This window comes from Tachypleus tridentatus, chromosome 4 (genome assembly GCF_004210375.1).
Source record: "Tachypleus tridentatus isolate NWPU-2018 chromosome 4, ASM421037v1, whole genome shotgun sequence".
In the NCBI taxonomy this organism is placed as follows: Eukaryota; Metazoa; Arthropoda; class Merostomata; order Xiphosura; family Limulidae; genus Tachypleus; species Tachypleus tridentatus.
The window spans coordinates 111,931,088-111,947,993 of record NC_134828.1 but is presented as its reverse complement, the minus strand read 5'-3'; the positions used below and the strand labels follow the sequence as shown (position 1 = coordinate 111,947,993).

General features: G+C 32.7%; 1 protein-coding gene across 1 annotated transcript; it reads right to left on the bottom strand.

Moving 5' to 3' along the window:
- Positions 1-531: 531 nt before the first annotated feature.
- LOC143249885 (hyaluronidase-1-like) lies at positions 532-4,075 on the bottom strand. Its single transcript, XM_076500478.1, has 4 exons — positions 3,809-4,075; positions 2,446-2,598; positions 1,182-1,386; positions 532-971 (listed from the first exon to the last, which is right to left on the bottom strand). Exons 1-4 carry the CDS (start codon positions 4,042-4,044, stop codon positions 660-662), a joined length of 906 nt encoding a protein of 301 aa, XP_076356593.1. The 5' UTR covers positions 4,045-4,075; the 3' UTR covers positions 532-659.
- Positions 4,076-16,906: the final 12,831 nt, after the last annotated feature.

The window sequence follows — 16,906 nt, the reverse complement described above, 5'->3', positions numbered from 1 at the left end:
AAGCATCACAATAGTCAGCAGTAGGATGAGCAGACAGGAATACTTTGAAAGTAGCTACAGGCAAATTATTGTACAGATCTTGCTGCACAATATTTACCTAGGAGGTTCTAACCAGTTCCTGAATAACTGTGTGTGTTATTTTGAAACTTCCATGATTCTTGTGTTTGGCCGTTAAGCCCGTGATACATTGATGGATTTCAGTCACCTTTTTTCCTAAAATCAAACATTTTCAGTCTCAACGGTAAGTCACTATACGAAGTGTTTACTTTTTATCCTGTAAAAATGCCTAAGTAATTTATCTCAGATTAACAAAAAACCGGATTGGATAGTTTTCAACAATAATGTTTCCCACTGGCTCGTAAGGACCTTGTTAATTCTGTTCTCGGTTTGTATATTTCATTAAACAGTTGATAGTATTTTATTGCGTTTAGTAAATGCATTTCAACATCAAGGTGTTTATTTGATCTTCTGATAATAGTACACATGAAAATCAAATATGTTTAGTATTAATCATGAAGTAATCAATAACTGTTTGTTTTCTGACTAGCAGTGGTTTATTTTAAAGCAACGTGCTCAGGTTGGTGCAAGTACAAGTAAAGACCCTTAACAAATAAAATTATACTTAATTAGACCTGCAGTTACAGTCTGTAGTTTACAAGTTACTGTTTAGAAACATTAGTACACGTTATATCATTAAACGAAAAGTGAGGGTCGGTTGGATTCGTTAATTCTCGCCATCCTGAGTAGGGGTTGGCCAACCAGGCGCAGCGACCCTGTCCTTTGCACACAGTTTCTGCACATTTTAAGACGTTCTTTGTTATTGTTTGTGTTGCTGGACCAATTACAGACGTTACATATTCGTCCAATGTGTTACAGTCTTCTTGACTGGCAACATGAAATGAAGATTCCCAAACTACAACACCTTCTATTTCTAAACCTGCTGTCTGAGCCATCATTCGGTAAAAATCTTCCTAAAGAAACGAGAAGAACAGTATTAATATACACAACATACACACACTATTATGTGCTGATAAATCACTTTTTAAAGAATAATTATAAATATGCTTTTCGTCATCTATGTAGAAGCTCCAAGTTATAGTGAATATTTGAAATAATTATGAAAAATTTTGACAATCAAAATATGTTTTTTGGATTCAGAACTGAACGAAAAGAAAACTAACCTCAGGTACAGTTGAGTCACTACCGTACAGAAAGTAATTTATGTATGGATAAATAGGAACATCAGAGCTTCGGACGCGTAAAGCTTCCGCCAAACGACCGTGGGTAAACCAAGTTCGTTGTGTAAAATTTGTCGCATCCATTTGCTTGTTGAGAAGATAAATTGACGGACAGAGGGCAGTACTTGCTTCCCACAGCCACCTTAACCTGATAAAGACATTAAGATTAAACTTTAAACATTTCCAATAATTATTTCAGTCTTTATAAATTTTAATTTTAGTGTTGAGACATAATTAACTTAACTAAAACAAAAGTGGTTAAGTTTGTTTCTACAGAACTAAAATATGAAAGCTAAATATTCATCAACCATAAACGAAATACATTTCAAAAGTTAAACGTATGCAAACAAGAAACATGAGACTGAGTAACATCAGATGTTTTATCAAATATATCATTCTGATTATTCACTACTTTATGAGCCTGGCGTGGCCAGGTGGTTAGGATGTCTGGCTTGTACTCTGAGGATCACGTGATTTCATTCTTTATAATGCAACGATGAATGGTGATGATTAGATATGATCATATAAGTTCCATACTCGAGCCCTCACGAGATGAGACTTTTCAACATTAGATTTGAAGTTCTCAGTATAAATCAGTAAATAAACGTATAACATTATAAAAGAAAAGCATATTTTCCAATGTAGAAAACCAGAGAAATACGTATTAATTAAAATAATAAAAACTAGGTCAAGTTATATTCATTGTTCAATTGAATTAACAATAAATTCGATTCATATATCTTAGTAAAATGTATTATATTGCCATCTGCAGTGTTTTATAAGTAGTTTTAACGGACGCATTAACATGTAAAATAAAATAAAACAATTTAAAAAACATTGAAAATGTCCTAACATTTTTATTACAAACACGAATTCAAACAAATTCCAAATTTAGGAAATAAAATACAGTTACAACAATCCAATTCAAAAAGGACGACTACACTTACAGCAACCCAGTTCTGAAAGGCTCATCACAGTTACCACATTCTAATTCTGAAAGGATACACACTTCTACAACAATTCAGTTATAAAACAATAGTCATAGTTACAACAATACACTTTTCAAAGGTTAATCACAGTTGTATTATATAGTTAACGATTAACGTCGTATTTTCGAGCTAGGTATTTAATTAAGCAAAAATTTACATATAATTTTTTTGGAAGGGATATTCATACGTAAACACTTTAATGTAAGCATGCCACTAACTTGTTTTTTACAGCTACAACACTTTCTCTACACAAGTATTCATCCGGCTGATCTTTATCTTTATAATTGTAACAGTCAGGAAATAAATAGTAGCACCATTTACCAAGAGGGCGTTCAGTTTTACCCATCAGTAACGTATCAAGCATCCAAACCCTATTTTTCGAAAGAAAAAAGTATATTATTAATAAAAACAAAATCCTCTCTACAATAAAACGCAAATACAATCTTATAACTATAAATACACAATCTAGTTCAATAATATAAACTGAGTTATGTATTGAAAATCAATTTGAGATTTTCTCTCAACATGACTTTTAATTGTATTGAAAGTTTAACGGTAGATATTGTAGGTAAAAATATTCACATCACTGAAATTTTCAGTTTCCCTAAACATATACATGTTAGAAACTAACAATAATCAATACTAGTTGCTTCGGTTGTGAAATCATTCTTTAAAATGAAACACGTGTGATATTAATCACATTAGCTTTAACTCGAACTAGTTGTTTTTGTTTGCACTGAAGGTTGTTTGCCATTCTAAAAACGTGATTCAGAATTTCTTTTTGAAGTTTGGTGACCTCTTTCTCCTGTCCACTGTCGTTGACTTTTAAACTGATAGATGCTTCAGTGCTGTTTCCATAAGTGAAAAACACACAAATCTAAGATCATTTTAACGACCAATATTACACACTGTATCCGCACACTAAATATCTTTCTTTCTTATTACACATACAGTAGCTTTAATTCAGGAGTTAAAGGTTCTCACTTCTAGGGACAATGTAAATAATTAATTATATTATCTTTGATGGTTTCTCAATTTAATAATGTTGCTTTAGTGACGTAATTTTTATGCGGTAAAGACCTACTTAAGTAAGGAATTGAAATAAAACACATTTTTACTTTAGTACATTCATAACAGTTGCTATAGAAGGTTAAAATACGGCCTCTAAATGAATTATTTGTCTTCGTCTTATTTCACCTATATATTATCATTATTGTTGACAGTATAATAGGCTTAGCATTTCTTCTGTGATGATGAGGTTTCCATCTGCACTTTAATTGTTCAAACACATTCACAAAATGTCGGTTACCGAGGGGAAATCTGTTTATTGGACAGATATAATAAAATTGTATTTATACTTTATGAGAATACCTCAGAAAGAAATTTCATTCATATTAGAGTTGCGTAGAATTTTCAATATCAAAAAAAGAACAATTTAGATATTTAAAAAAAATGTACTAACAATGTATTCAAATCGTTGGAACAGCAGTAAATTTACGGACTTATAATGCTAGATTCGGGGCTCGATTCCCCGTGATGGACACATCAAGTAGGTTAACTGTTAACTAGTGTTAATCTTACTTGGTAGCCTCTTCCCATTCAGCTGCAGCTTTCTCGTCCACTTCTTCTGCTGACCAGTTTGGATGTTGTTCTTTTACAAGCTCACGTGATATTGTCTGGTACTGCTGAAAACCGCCCCAGTTATACTCCCACACTGGTCTCCAAGATTCCCAGTCGATAACGGCAAGACCATCAAAATCTTTACTTGGTATTTTCGTTTCAATATCATTCTTAGCCTTCTCAAGGTGCTTATTCATATCACTAAGCTGAATAAAAGTGGTGGGGTCTAAAATTATAACTTACTTGGTTTGTTATACAGAGTTTATCTGAGAATCAATAGAAAACAAACTTTACTGTTCTGTTCAGAAGTTATATTATATAACATATAATTGATTCACTAAAAAAATAATTTCTATATGTATAAATATATATATAATAAGAACTAAGAATGGTTTTGAGAAAAAAGTTAAAGCATATTTTATATTAAGTTCGTTATTGTTTTCGTGCTGGGTTTAATCGTCTATTGAAAATTAATGTTAATAATAATGATTAAGCTATTTATTTCATTATGTATACAGGGAGAAATGTGTGAACAAATGTTAATTATTATATCTTTTATGACATAACAGAAAAATTATTAAAATTATGTATTTTAGAACGCACTCGACGAGATTTATTCAAAGATTATCTCAAATCCTATGTTTAAAACTGGCTTCTGTAAATACTTGAATTTCTCGTTATTTAAGTTACATTTTTTTATAAAAAGTTTTGTACACCTGACATCAATCCGATTGAAAATTTATGGAGTGCGTTAAACCGACTAACGAAAGATCGCATGCCAAACACGGAAGATAAACTTTTTGAAATATACAAAGAAGGATGGCAGCCATTCGCCCAGGAATATCAGTTTAAACTCAGTATATGTGTGAGCTATAACTATCGAACCATTTTACCTCAAAGCAATATTTCACCTTTATGTAGGTATAAAACGTCAGGTAAGAAAAAAATACCGTCACAGTATAATATCTAAATAATGTCTAAACAGTATTATGTAAACAGTTTTTTGATAATTCACAGTTACTGTGCAACAACAAGGAATTTGAGGCTTTTGATACTTCTTGTGTGTGTATGTATACGTATATATATTAACCATCGATATATATTCGAAAAAAACTGTAGTAAATAGTGGAGGGTCCGGCATTGCCAAGCGTATTCAGGCGTTCGACTCGTAATCCGAGGGTTGCGGGTTCGAGTCTCGGTCGCACTAAGTATGCTTTCAGCGTAAGGACGTTTCAATGTGACGGTCAATCCCACTATTCATTGGTGAAAAAGTAGCCCCAAAGTTGGCAGTGGGTGTTGATGACTAGCTGCCTTCCCTGTGGTCTCACACTGCTAAATTAGGGACGGCTAGCGCAGATAGCTTTCGCATAGCTTTGCGCGAAATACAAAAACCAAATAAAATGATAGATGAGGACCACTTTTACGTTCCATAATTGGAAATAAACTTGTTTTATCAAATATATACTCTAACTGCAATAAGAAGACCTGAGAAACTACGGTGGGCGAACAATACTTTTTATGTAGTTAAAATCGTGAAAAATTCAGGTATTTACGAAAGTCAGCGTTAAAATTAGGATTTCAGACCATATGTGGACAGATCTTGTCGAGTGAATTCTGTTATCTAATAAAAAATATAACAAAGTAGCAACATTTTCAAGGGTAGCCACTTTCTTTTGTCCGCATTCTGTATATATAATGTATTAAAACGAAATATTTTCCAGTTAAAAATCTATGTCAAACACATAAAAAAAACAATGTATAAAATAATCATGGAGTGATATCTCTGTGCGTTATAACTATCGAAATATTTCATTTCAAAGCAATAGTTTCACAAATAATCTCTGATTGTTTTTCATTTCACCTTTTCGTCAGTTCACCATGTGAAGTAAAAATATTGTCCTGTAGAGAATTTGTCCTCGATATGTCTAAATGCACAATTCCGTCAGCAGATATTCGATACTTTACAACGGCTGGGAATTGTATGACTTTTTAGACACCTTATGAATGTATATATACATATCTATACACCTTCAAATTAACTGTACAATATTATGGATGAGAACCTAAAGAAAATTGAAAAATAACCTAAAGAACATAAAAATGAGAACCTAAAGAAAATATTCAGCAATTTTAAAGAAACTTTATCAACGAAACAGTAATATATATATATGTCTGTGTATTGTTATTCTTATTAAATTAAGATACTTTATGAAGGTATGTCAATTAGTGTTATCTTTCGGAACATTCTTTTTACAAAACATTATGCCAGTTATATACAAGAATGGGATTACTTATTTCTCATATCAGTAAATAAAACATACTGAGGGTGTCCGCCATTAATGTACGAACCTTCTTCAATCCTTGGATAAAGTCCAAGGTCCTTTGCATAAAATATTGTAATAGTGTCTCCCTGAATTTTTCTGCAGTATTCACAAGCACACCAAACTTTCTTAGTGAGTCGGTGACATTTATTCCATATTTGTTTGAACATTTATGAGAGGGAACATTCCAAAAAACTTTAAAGTTTACATCTTCTTCGGCAGCGTACTCATCAAGACTTATCAGTAATATAAACGTGAGACAACAAATCAAGGAAAGGTTTATCTGCATTTTATTGAAAGATTTTTTTTTTAATTTTCGTCCAGAAATTACTTCGTCTGAGATAATGCTACACTTGTTGGATGTGAAAACACTTATCTTGTCTAATGCTTGTGAATGGTCGACTACTACAGGATTTATAGGATTAATGTAACAAGTGTTATTAAAGGACAGCTGGTTTTGATGAATTACAGGTATTGTTCAGGAACATATGGTACCCCGTCTCCAAGAAAGAGGAACATCACCTGACTTATTGCTTAACCCCCGCCCTTCAATATGTTTTGTTAAATATGTTTTGTTGCAAAATGGTGACTCACCATGAACTGATGAAGATTAGACAAAGTTAAGATGAGAAGTTTATCTAATTCGGCCAAAACACACTAAATATTAGATTTGTTTTGACCAGCTCAAATATTTCTCGTGTGTGAGAAATTCGAGACTTTAATTCAATCTTTCTGAAAATATTAGAAAATTCTATTTTTCAGCGATTTTTTCTATCATTTCTTCAATAACGTTACTTATCATTTTCTCTATGAGTAACACTTTTCTTTCATAAGTATTACTTTAATATTTTAGTTTATATGTGTATTGTTACTCAGTCTAATATATTTAATATGTTTAACAAATATTTTACTTTTACTTCTATCTACATTAAGTGTTTTTGTCTAATCATGAATCTTCCAGTTCTTCTGGACTTGGTCAGGTGTATTAAGGCTCTCGACATGTTTGGTGCGACCGGGATTCGGACCCGCGACTCTCGGATTACGAGTCGAACGCCTTAACACACTTGGCCATGCCGGACCCCCTTTATAAATTAAATGCTATAAACAGTCATTTATCCATCAGGATAGTTCGATTATGCTTTATAATAATCTCAGGTTGAAGATGAGGAATTTGTACGTTAATTTATTGTGTTTAAATTTATATTTTAAATTAATGAACATCAATAAACAAAGATATTTGTATTTCTACATCTCGTATATACAATTTCATATATCTATCATAATAAAGCAAGGATGAGGAAACAATAGATTTAGTATGTGGGCAAGAAAACTGGATTAAGAATTGGAACTCTTAATGAATAACATCTATTTACACTTGAAAACAAATCAGGAACAGAGAAACAGAATGTTATAATTCTAAACTTACGTTATTAAATGAATTTCTACTTGAAAAAACAACAACTATATTTTCCTTTCAAAACGTCTAAGAACAGAAAACTAAAGCTGTCACAAACAGCACTTCCATAAACAACAAGAATATTTTAGTACCAAGTATAACATGATTTTCAAAACCATTCCCTGGCTTTAAGAAACAAACATTTGGTTCATGACAGTGAGCTCGCGAGAAATTAAGATTAGATAATCGTAAACTGTTGTAAAGGACATATAAAATATAATGATGTGAGTTTTATCACCTGATTCAAGCTTTACGTATTTCATATTGCAACTAAATATGCAGCTTCCAAGATTAACTTGGAGTAATCTTGCATTAATGGGGAACTTATATTATTGATTGTTGATCGTTTTAAGTGTTCGTATATGGAGAATTCATCGTACTTTCTAAGAACAATTTTCATATGATAATACATTTTAATTTTTCTTCGTTAACTATGTAATATATATATTTTTATGAAACTCTTGCGCGATCCCCGTAATATAAATGTTATAACGTTGTTCGCAGTTAAAACGCCAGATGTCAAGCACTTTGCCAGAGGGCGTCGCACACGTGTCAACCTCACGCAAAGAAGAGGGGAGATGAAATTGGTAAAGACAGGTTGTGTTGTCACGCTTAACATTACCAAATTCCCGTATATCTTATAAAAGCTGCATTGGTGTTTACGTTCTAAAAACTAAAACTCTCTTATATCTAAATAAATACACTTTGAAGACGTTCAACAATACATAGATCTTGGTAAGTTGTAACTATAAACAGTTGTGGTTTTAAACGCCAAATGTGTGAGTTCTAGATCGAAAACAGAAGGCAGCAACTTAGAAACATAAAATAATTTTCTCGTGCACCATAATGTATTGATAATTTCATAAAAATGCATTTAGCTTTCTCTCTAGTTATCAAAAGCTCAAAACTAAAAGTTAATCTTATTACTTGGGCGAATGGTTTTATGTAAATTTATAAACTGATTTAACGCAAAAAGAAGATTGTAGTGTGTTATAGTCTGTTGTTAGTACATCGGTAAGACTACCGATTTACAATCCTAAAATTACGGGTTCGATTCTTCTCGGTGGACTCAGGAGATAGCCCGGTGTGGCTTTTCTGTAAGAATACATACACATGTATTTTATTGTAGACCATACCTTTTGTAATGAGATACACAACTCAGAAGTATATCACAATATTTAAAATCGTCCATTGTAACGTTCATGGGGCCCAGCATGGCCAAGCGTGTTAAAGCGTGCGACTCGTCATCTGAGGGTCGCGGGTTCACATCCCCGTCGCTCCAAACATGCTCGCCCTTTCAGCCGTAGAGGCGTTATAATGTGGCGGTCAATCCCACTATTCGTTGGTAAAAGAGTAACCCAAGAGTTGGCGGTGGGTGGTGATGACTAGCTGCCTTACCTCTAGTCTTACACTGCGAAATGATGGACGCCTAGCGCAGATAGCCCTCCAGTACCTTTGTGCGAATTTCAAAAAACAGTAACAACAACTTCTCTTTCCCTTTGTCTAAGGTTGAACGTCATTATTGCCATCTGGCGGCTTGTATTTAAAGTGAAAAGCTAAAAAATGTCATTCTGTTAAACTACACTATGTAACATAATTTTTACTTTTACTTGTTCCTGGGCAGAAAGTTATTTCCCAATTGCTTATGCTTAAAGTAAATGGAAAAGACATATTTTTCTCTTCAAACTTTGCTTTTGTGACCTGGAAGCGTATAACGAAAACATGATGGGAAACTATATTTGGGGGCTGATACGTGAAATTGATTTACATTACAGTCGCAAATCTCGAAAAACTATTCACTTCTAACCATTTTTGTATAACTTTAGTATAAATACACGTAAATCTTGATTTATATGTTGTTTTATTCAGACTTTATATAAATGAACACGTGCGAATTTGTCCGTTTTTACATAGAAGATAGGTTAATTTCTAAATTTCAATATCCAGGTCACAAGCGCAACGTTTGAAGGGAATAATGATCTTATTCTGAACTTTTGCAACATAAGCAATTACGAAATAACACATACCATCAAAAAAACAAAATTTCTGTTACATAGTGTTATTTAATAAAAACAATGCGAAGTCCAGTCCACAGAACTTAATAGATTAATTCATTTCTTACTCAACGCTTCTAAACGTTGTTTTATTTGCACACTGTTCTAACTTGTATGACTGAACATTTTACAAATCACATTGCGACAAAAATACATAACTAATTTCGCTACGACTAATTATAAACAAAATAAATTCATAATTTTAGAGCAAATCAATTAAGTAACATAATATATACGCAATAATTAATAATGATCCAAATCTTTAATCAAAGCAACATACTTCACTGAACCAAATGATACTGTCAAATGAAAACTAATTACCAATCACAACTGTCTCGTTTTTTCAATGGTATTTTCTAAAAAAATGGCAGCAAATTAGAAGCATTCTTGGTATTTTAAATCAATTCTGATAAATAGTTTTATTTTAATATCTTACGGCTTATAACTGAAATTTAAATCATTACATAGAAAATATGGTTTATAAGAATACCAATACTTAAAAAGTGAAAAACCACATAAAAGAAGCAAGCTTTGAGAAGTTTGATATTCTGACGCATGAATGGATATAAATTGGTTGATAAACGCCTATACGGCCCCTGAGAGAAGAGCACATGAGACTGAAAGGAACGCAAGAATGTGTCTGAATATTTCTTTCTAATGTCATACCTCTGACAATTTGTTCCATTTATTGTGGTTTTCCTCTGATAACTATGCACGGTTTTGTTTTCTTTTATCATTACTAACAAAGTGAAAAAGTGAGATTTTACCAACGCTGTTATTACATTAAATGTATTAATTATAATTACAGTTTCTAACTGGCGTATACATATCTTTCTAAACTCATAAAATGATAATTCCAGCTTTTCTTTAGCCCCTAAATATTGCGGCTTTTCATAATCCAAAGAAAATTGGAATTAGTATTCTACAACCCTTCAAACGTTTTGATTAATCATTGCGCAAAACTCTATATTGTATTACATTCAGAAACTGTCTAAGCTAATGCATTAAAGTTGTTTTCCAAGCTTCATAAAGTTAATTAAGATTAAGTTCAAATCAGCATTTTATGCATTTAGTTTCAAATCATCAAAAATAGCAATCAGATCAGATTGAGTTTTTGTTTTTCACAAACAGTATTCGAAAGACCTTAAACTAAATACAACATCAGAGTTCGTCAGCTAGGCTGGGTCTTTAACACCCAAAAAATATTTCTGAAAGTAATTTTGTATTGAATAGAAAATATATTGATCAACCCATGAAGATTTTAAGACAAACGCCGTGTTTACATTTGCATTGTTTTCAATAAGCATTTTTTATAAAACAGTCAGAATTGTGTAACCAGAGGTTGTAAAAAAAAATACATACGCAATCAAAATTGATTTGTTATTTGCATCTGGAATGTTCACATTTTATTACGTTTTATAACAGTTATTACCGTCTGAATCTAAAGAACGAGCTGCTAACGCTCTTTAGTGAATGAACGAAAAATATTTTTAAATCCTTACAGTTTGAATAAAGATCAGATATAACTTTTTTAAATTTGTTTATTTTATATCAAAGTCACATTGGTCAATCTATTGTTCTCATCTGGGGGAATTCAATCTTCGATCTTATTGTTGTTAAATCAGTACATTTACCACTGATCCACCAAATGTGCCTCAATTCTTTATAATTTGTAAAATAATAAAAGAGCGAAACGTCTGAGTAGGCATACTTTATCCATCTCACTTTGTAGCATCTACCAAATGTTCAATCTTGGCATCTTCTTTCTGGTTATTTCAAACATATTATTGATAGAAAAGGTTATAAGAAGCAATTACCTTTTAATAGGGCTTCTTTACTTGGTTGACTCGGCACGGCCATGTGGTTAAGGCACTCGACTCATAATCCGACGGTCGTGGGTTCGAATCCTAGTCACACCATACATTTGCGGCCTTTCATTCGTGGGGGTGATATAATGTGATAATCAATACCACTATTCGTTGATAAAAGAGTAGCCCAAAGGTTAGCGGTGGGTGGTGATGACTAACTGCCTTTCCTCTAGTCTTACACTGGCGCAGATAGGTATCGAATTGCTTTGCGTCAAATTCAATATAAAATAATAAACGTTTTATTGTTTCATACAGCGTTGTGTAAATGGTATATATACATCTGAATGGTTGTGATAATAATAAGGGGGAAATAATACAATAAAAATATAAATGACATTTACTTGTTTGGGAATTTCGCACAAAGCTACTCGAGGGCTATCTGTGCTAGCCGTCCCTAATTTAGCAGTGTAAGACTAGAGGGAAGGCAGCTAGTCATCACCACCCACCGCCAACTCTTGGGCTACTCTTTTACCAACGAAAAGTGGGATTGACCGTCACATTATACACCCCCACGAGCATGTTTAGCGCGACCCGGGCGCGAACCCGCGACCCTCAGATTACGAGTCGCACGCCTTACGCGGTAGGCCATGCCGGGCCACAGGTGGCTTTATTTCTTAGTTATTGGAGTTTGATTTCAAATCCATTTACAATAGATTTGCATTAAATCTGGATATATAATTACGAGTGGAGTACACTGACTCGAGGAACTTTACGACTAGAATAAAGAATCGATTCAGACACTGAAATTCCAAATAAAAGAATACTTTTAAAAAATATATTCAGATACTCATCTACATGAAAATTACCTAAAGTATCCATAAAATATCATTATTACAACTATTAAATTAAAAAAAAAAACACAGGTAACTGTTCTTTGATTAATCTTTTTTGTAATAGCCATTAAATTACCTAAAACTGCCGGCAAACTACCATTTAACCCATTGAAAGCAATTTGTTCAAACATAACTTATTAATAAACATAACACATTCCATTTTAACAAAGTTACTCGATTCTGATACTGTGTGTGTTTTTCTTATAGCAAAGCCACTTTGGACTATTTGCTGAGTCCACCAAGGTGAATTGAACCGCTGATTTTAGCGTTGTAAATCCGTAGATTTACTGCTGTACCAGCGGAAGGACCGATTCTGTTAGAAATAGCAATTATTAGTTACATCAAGATTGAAGCAGAATTTTGAACCCCTTCAAAAACTGAAGTCTTTATTATCTTCGATATCTTTCAACAGAATCATGAAAACTTCTTCAGGACTGGGGAAAGTCTAACTCTTTTATATTAAACAGAGATCACTATACCACATTTTATGTCATCCTAGAACTTTCCATAAAGTGTGCACGTCTAAACCACAAGGTAGACATTTAATTGGATCAATTTTGCAAACTCATCATGATTTCAATAACCAAAAATAAAAGTACTTCAATAACTGGTTATAATCAACAATGATCACTTGACAGCTTATTTGCTTGTATTTCTCTTCGCCTTTTTAACATCAATGCTGCATCAAAGTTCAAAAAAATCCCTTTTTCAAAGTTGTGTCCACATTAATATAAACTTCTCTAGATTTTTCTCTATTATGGTGTCATCAGTCTATTGATACACATCTTGTCTCCAGTCGTTACGTCTATAGATACACTTCCACGACTGTGATAACAACAGTTTATAGATAAGATAAACATCTATTTATTTAATACGAACTGGAATGTATCTTTGATTTATACTTGACACACGTTTCCTTACTTGATTAATCACTCTTACGAATTCACTAAATTTGCGCAATTTTTCCTTTTATTGTATATTTAATACACATGTATGTACCACAAGTAGAATATTTTTTGTGATATACATACTTTATATTTTCCCAGCTCTTGAATCATTTGGAAATGGCCAAATTGCAATAAACGCTTCATTCTTCCCTTCATAAAAAAAAAAAATTATCTTTAAGAAAAATGTTACATTCTAAATTTTCTCTTTCTGTTTTACTATCATATATTGAATAACGTTTACAATAATCTGGCTCGGCATCTTATTATTCTTACAATATTCTAGTTTGATAATATTTAGTCTCCTAGTGTTTACTTCTTGACTAAACTCATTAATCTTATTCGTTAAGTATTACCACAATACATTACGTAAATTAATCAATCTAACCTATTAACAAGCATCATCTATATATCTCTACTAATAATATAAATACTGATTACACGAGTTAATAAGGATTAGAATTTAACAGTTATACCCTCATATTCTCCCATAATATATGAAATATACTTTACAACTTTGAATATGATATAATCGATTAATTAGTCATAATATAAATAAACTAATATTAATACTATTAAAGATAATCATGGGGTAAATTAACATAATCAAATATCATTATAATTGTATACCCACCCCACATGGCCAAGCGTGTTAAGGCGTTCAACTCGTAATCCGAGAGTCGCGGGTTCGAATCCCGATCCCACCAATCATGCTCACCCTCCAAGCCGTGAGGGCGTTGTAAAGCCACGGTCATCCCACTATTCGTTGGTAAAAGAGTAGCCCAAGAGTGGGGTTGGGTGGTGATGACTAGCTGCCTTCTCTCTGGTCTTACACTGCTAAATTAAAGACGGCTAGCGCAGATAGCCCTAGAGTAGCTTTGCGCGAAATTCAAAGCAAAATAAGTGGATACCATTTTATGCTAACTTATTTTTCCACCACTGTTTTAACTACGTCATAAATGATTATTTCTGATATTATACACACAGATTAATTACGTTCATTTAATATCATAAAACTTAACAATCTAACAACAAACTAATAAAATGCAACAAATTTTAGGTCATTGTTAAACAATACTTATTTCACTGTTCTCTTCCTGTTTTTTCTAAAAAAGGGGAACAAACAAAATATTAAATGTTCATTGAACTGACGCACGTCCACTGAGTTTCTGTTTTATTAAATAATTATATTAATAAAATTTCACCTGTGATTTACCTTTCAATGTTCACAGAAAATATCCTGAAATCTAACTTTTGATTCTTTTCTAACTGTTTTACAGTACTATACATGTTTAATGCACCATAACCTGCTCAAATACACCCACGAATAAGAAACAGTTTTCTTTTACCATTATAATCAGTATGACATTTTTAGTTTCACTTATGTTATGGCTATCATTTCCTAACGCCCTAATTTTGTTCTTTCATTATGGAGTATTTGTTATTCTTTTTTCTGTTTACCTTGATTTTAACACGTGCAATTTTTTCTTTTTGTTAAATTATCTTTTCGCAATAAGGACAACATCATATTTTGATTCAAGCTGAGATTGTGACACCTATGATTGTTTAAAAAAAGCTGATAGTCTGTCCTCTCTTAGAATGGGCGTTCCCCGGTGTGTTTGTTTTGTTTTGAATTTCGCGTAAAGCCACAAGAGGGCTATCTATGCTAAGCGTACTTAATTTTGCAGTGGAAGACAGCTGGTCATCATCACCCACAGCCACCTCTTGAGCTTCTCTTTTACCAAAGAATGGTCACGTTATAACGCCCCCACGGCTGAAAGGGCGAGCATATTTGGTGTGACCGGGATTCAAACCCGCGACCCTCGGATTACGAGTCGAGTGCCTTAACCACCTGGCCATGCCGATCCGCCCCCGCCTGGAAAGCTGTACGTCTACAGATTTACAACACTAAAATCAGGAGTTCGAATCCCCTCGCTGGACCAGACAGATAACCCAATGTAGCTTTGGTATGAGACAAATACACGCAATCCCTAAAATAGGTGATATATCTTTACATTTTTCTATTTTTTGTTCCGTTTAACTTCTTTATGTGGGTTTTTTGTAGCAAAGCCGCCTGGGACTATCTGCTGAGTGTCCTTTTACTTTTATACTTGTGAGTACGTATTTAAGCATTACATATAAGAATGTTTCATGTAAATCACTGTTAAAGGTATATTATATGTTTTTCTGTGTTAAATGGTTTACTCTTTTTACTGTTATTTAATTGTTATTTAAAACTTGTAAATATATCTACTTCATTGGTGTCATTTTTATTTGATAACATAAACAATTTGGTTTACGAAAGGTTTCTTTTGAAGAAGTATTTTATCTTAACGTACGAATAAAAGCTGTTTTTTCGTTTTAGTTTGTATTATCGCACATGGTTATCAACTACAAACAAAGTGTTTCTTTTTTATCATAATTGAATGTTATTTCATATTAAGTTCTTTAAAGTTGAAGGGCTGTATTATAATTCAAGATATATTTTCAAATAAGTGCTATATACTATTTCTTGTAGTTGCATTCAAACTCTTTGATAAACAGTTGCGTTTCAAAGGTTATTGGTTTTAAAGTTAACTTTAATTGTTGGCTTTAGAATAAGCCTTAAAAATAGAATGAAGAAGAAAAGTGTGACATATTATATATATATATACGTTCTATGCCTGGTTTTCGTTTATTTAGTTTCTCTGCAATTGTATCACAAACGCATGATTCAAACAACTTTTGAAGTGTGACTTGATTTACTAGCTTTGTTTCTTTTCTTTACAGTAAATTGTGTCTTTTATGCTCGAGGAGACATTGCAGCGATTCTGAGAATCTGTATTGAAAGCAACATCAACTTCAAACACTTTACTGAATGAATGAAAAATGTCTGTGTTTTACTGTCATCGAATGCTGTGAATAACAAAAGACATGGGTTAATTTGCACACTGGACGAAGATAACGAGTGTATCTGTTATACTGCAAGTATGCCTTATTTGTTCACCTCTTAATGTTTAGCTTTCAACTGAGATTCGAATGATTTCACTTTTGATTCGGTAGGGAAGGTTTAAGCATCACAATAGTCAGCAGTAGGATGAGCAGACAGGAATACTTTGAAAGTAGCTACAGGCAAATTATTGTACAGATCTTACTGCACAATATTTACCGAGGAGGTTCTAACCAGTTCCTGAATAACTGTGTGTGTTATTTTGAAACTTCCATGATTCTTGTGTTTGGCCGTTAAGCCCGTGATACATTGATGGATTTCAGTCACCTTCTTTCCTAAAATCAAACATTTTCAGTCTCAACCGTAAGTGACTATACGAAGTGTCTAATTTTTATTCAGTAAAAAATGCCTAAGTAATTTATCTCAAATAAAAAAAAACCGGATTGGATAGTTTTCAACAATAATGTTTCCCACTGGCTCGTAAGGACCTTGTTAATTCTGTTCTCGGTTGGTATATTTCATTAAACAGTTGATACGTATTTTATTGCGTTTAGTAAATGCATTTCAACATCAAGGTGTTTATTTGATCTTCTGATAATAGTACACATGAAAATCAAATATGTTTAGTATTAATCATGAAGTAATCAATAACTG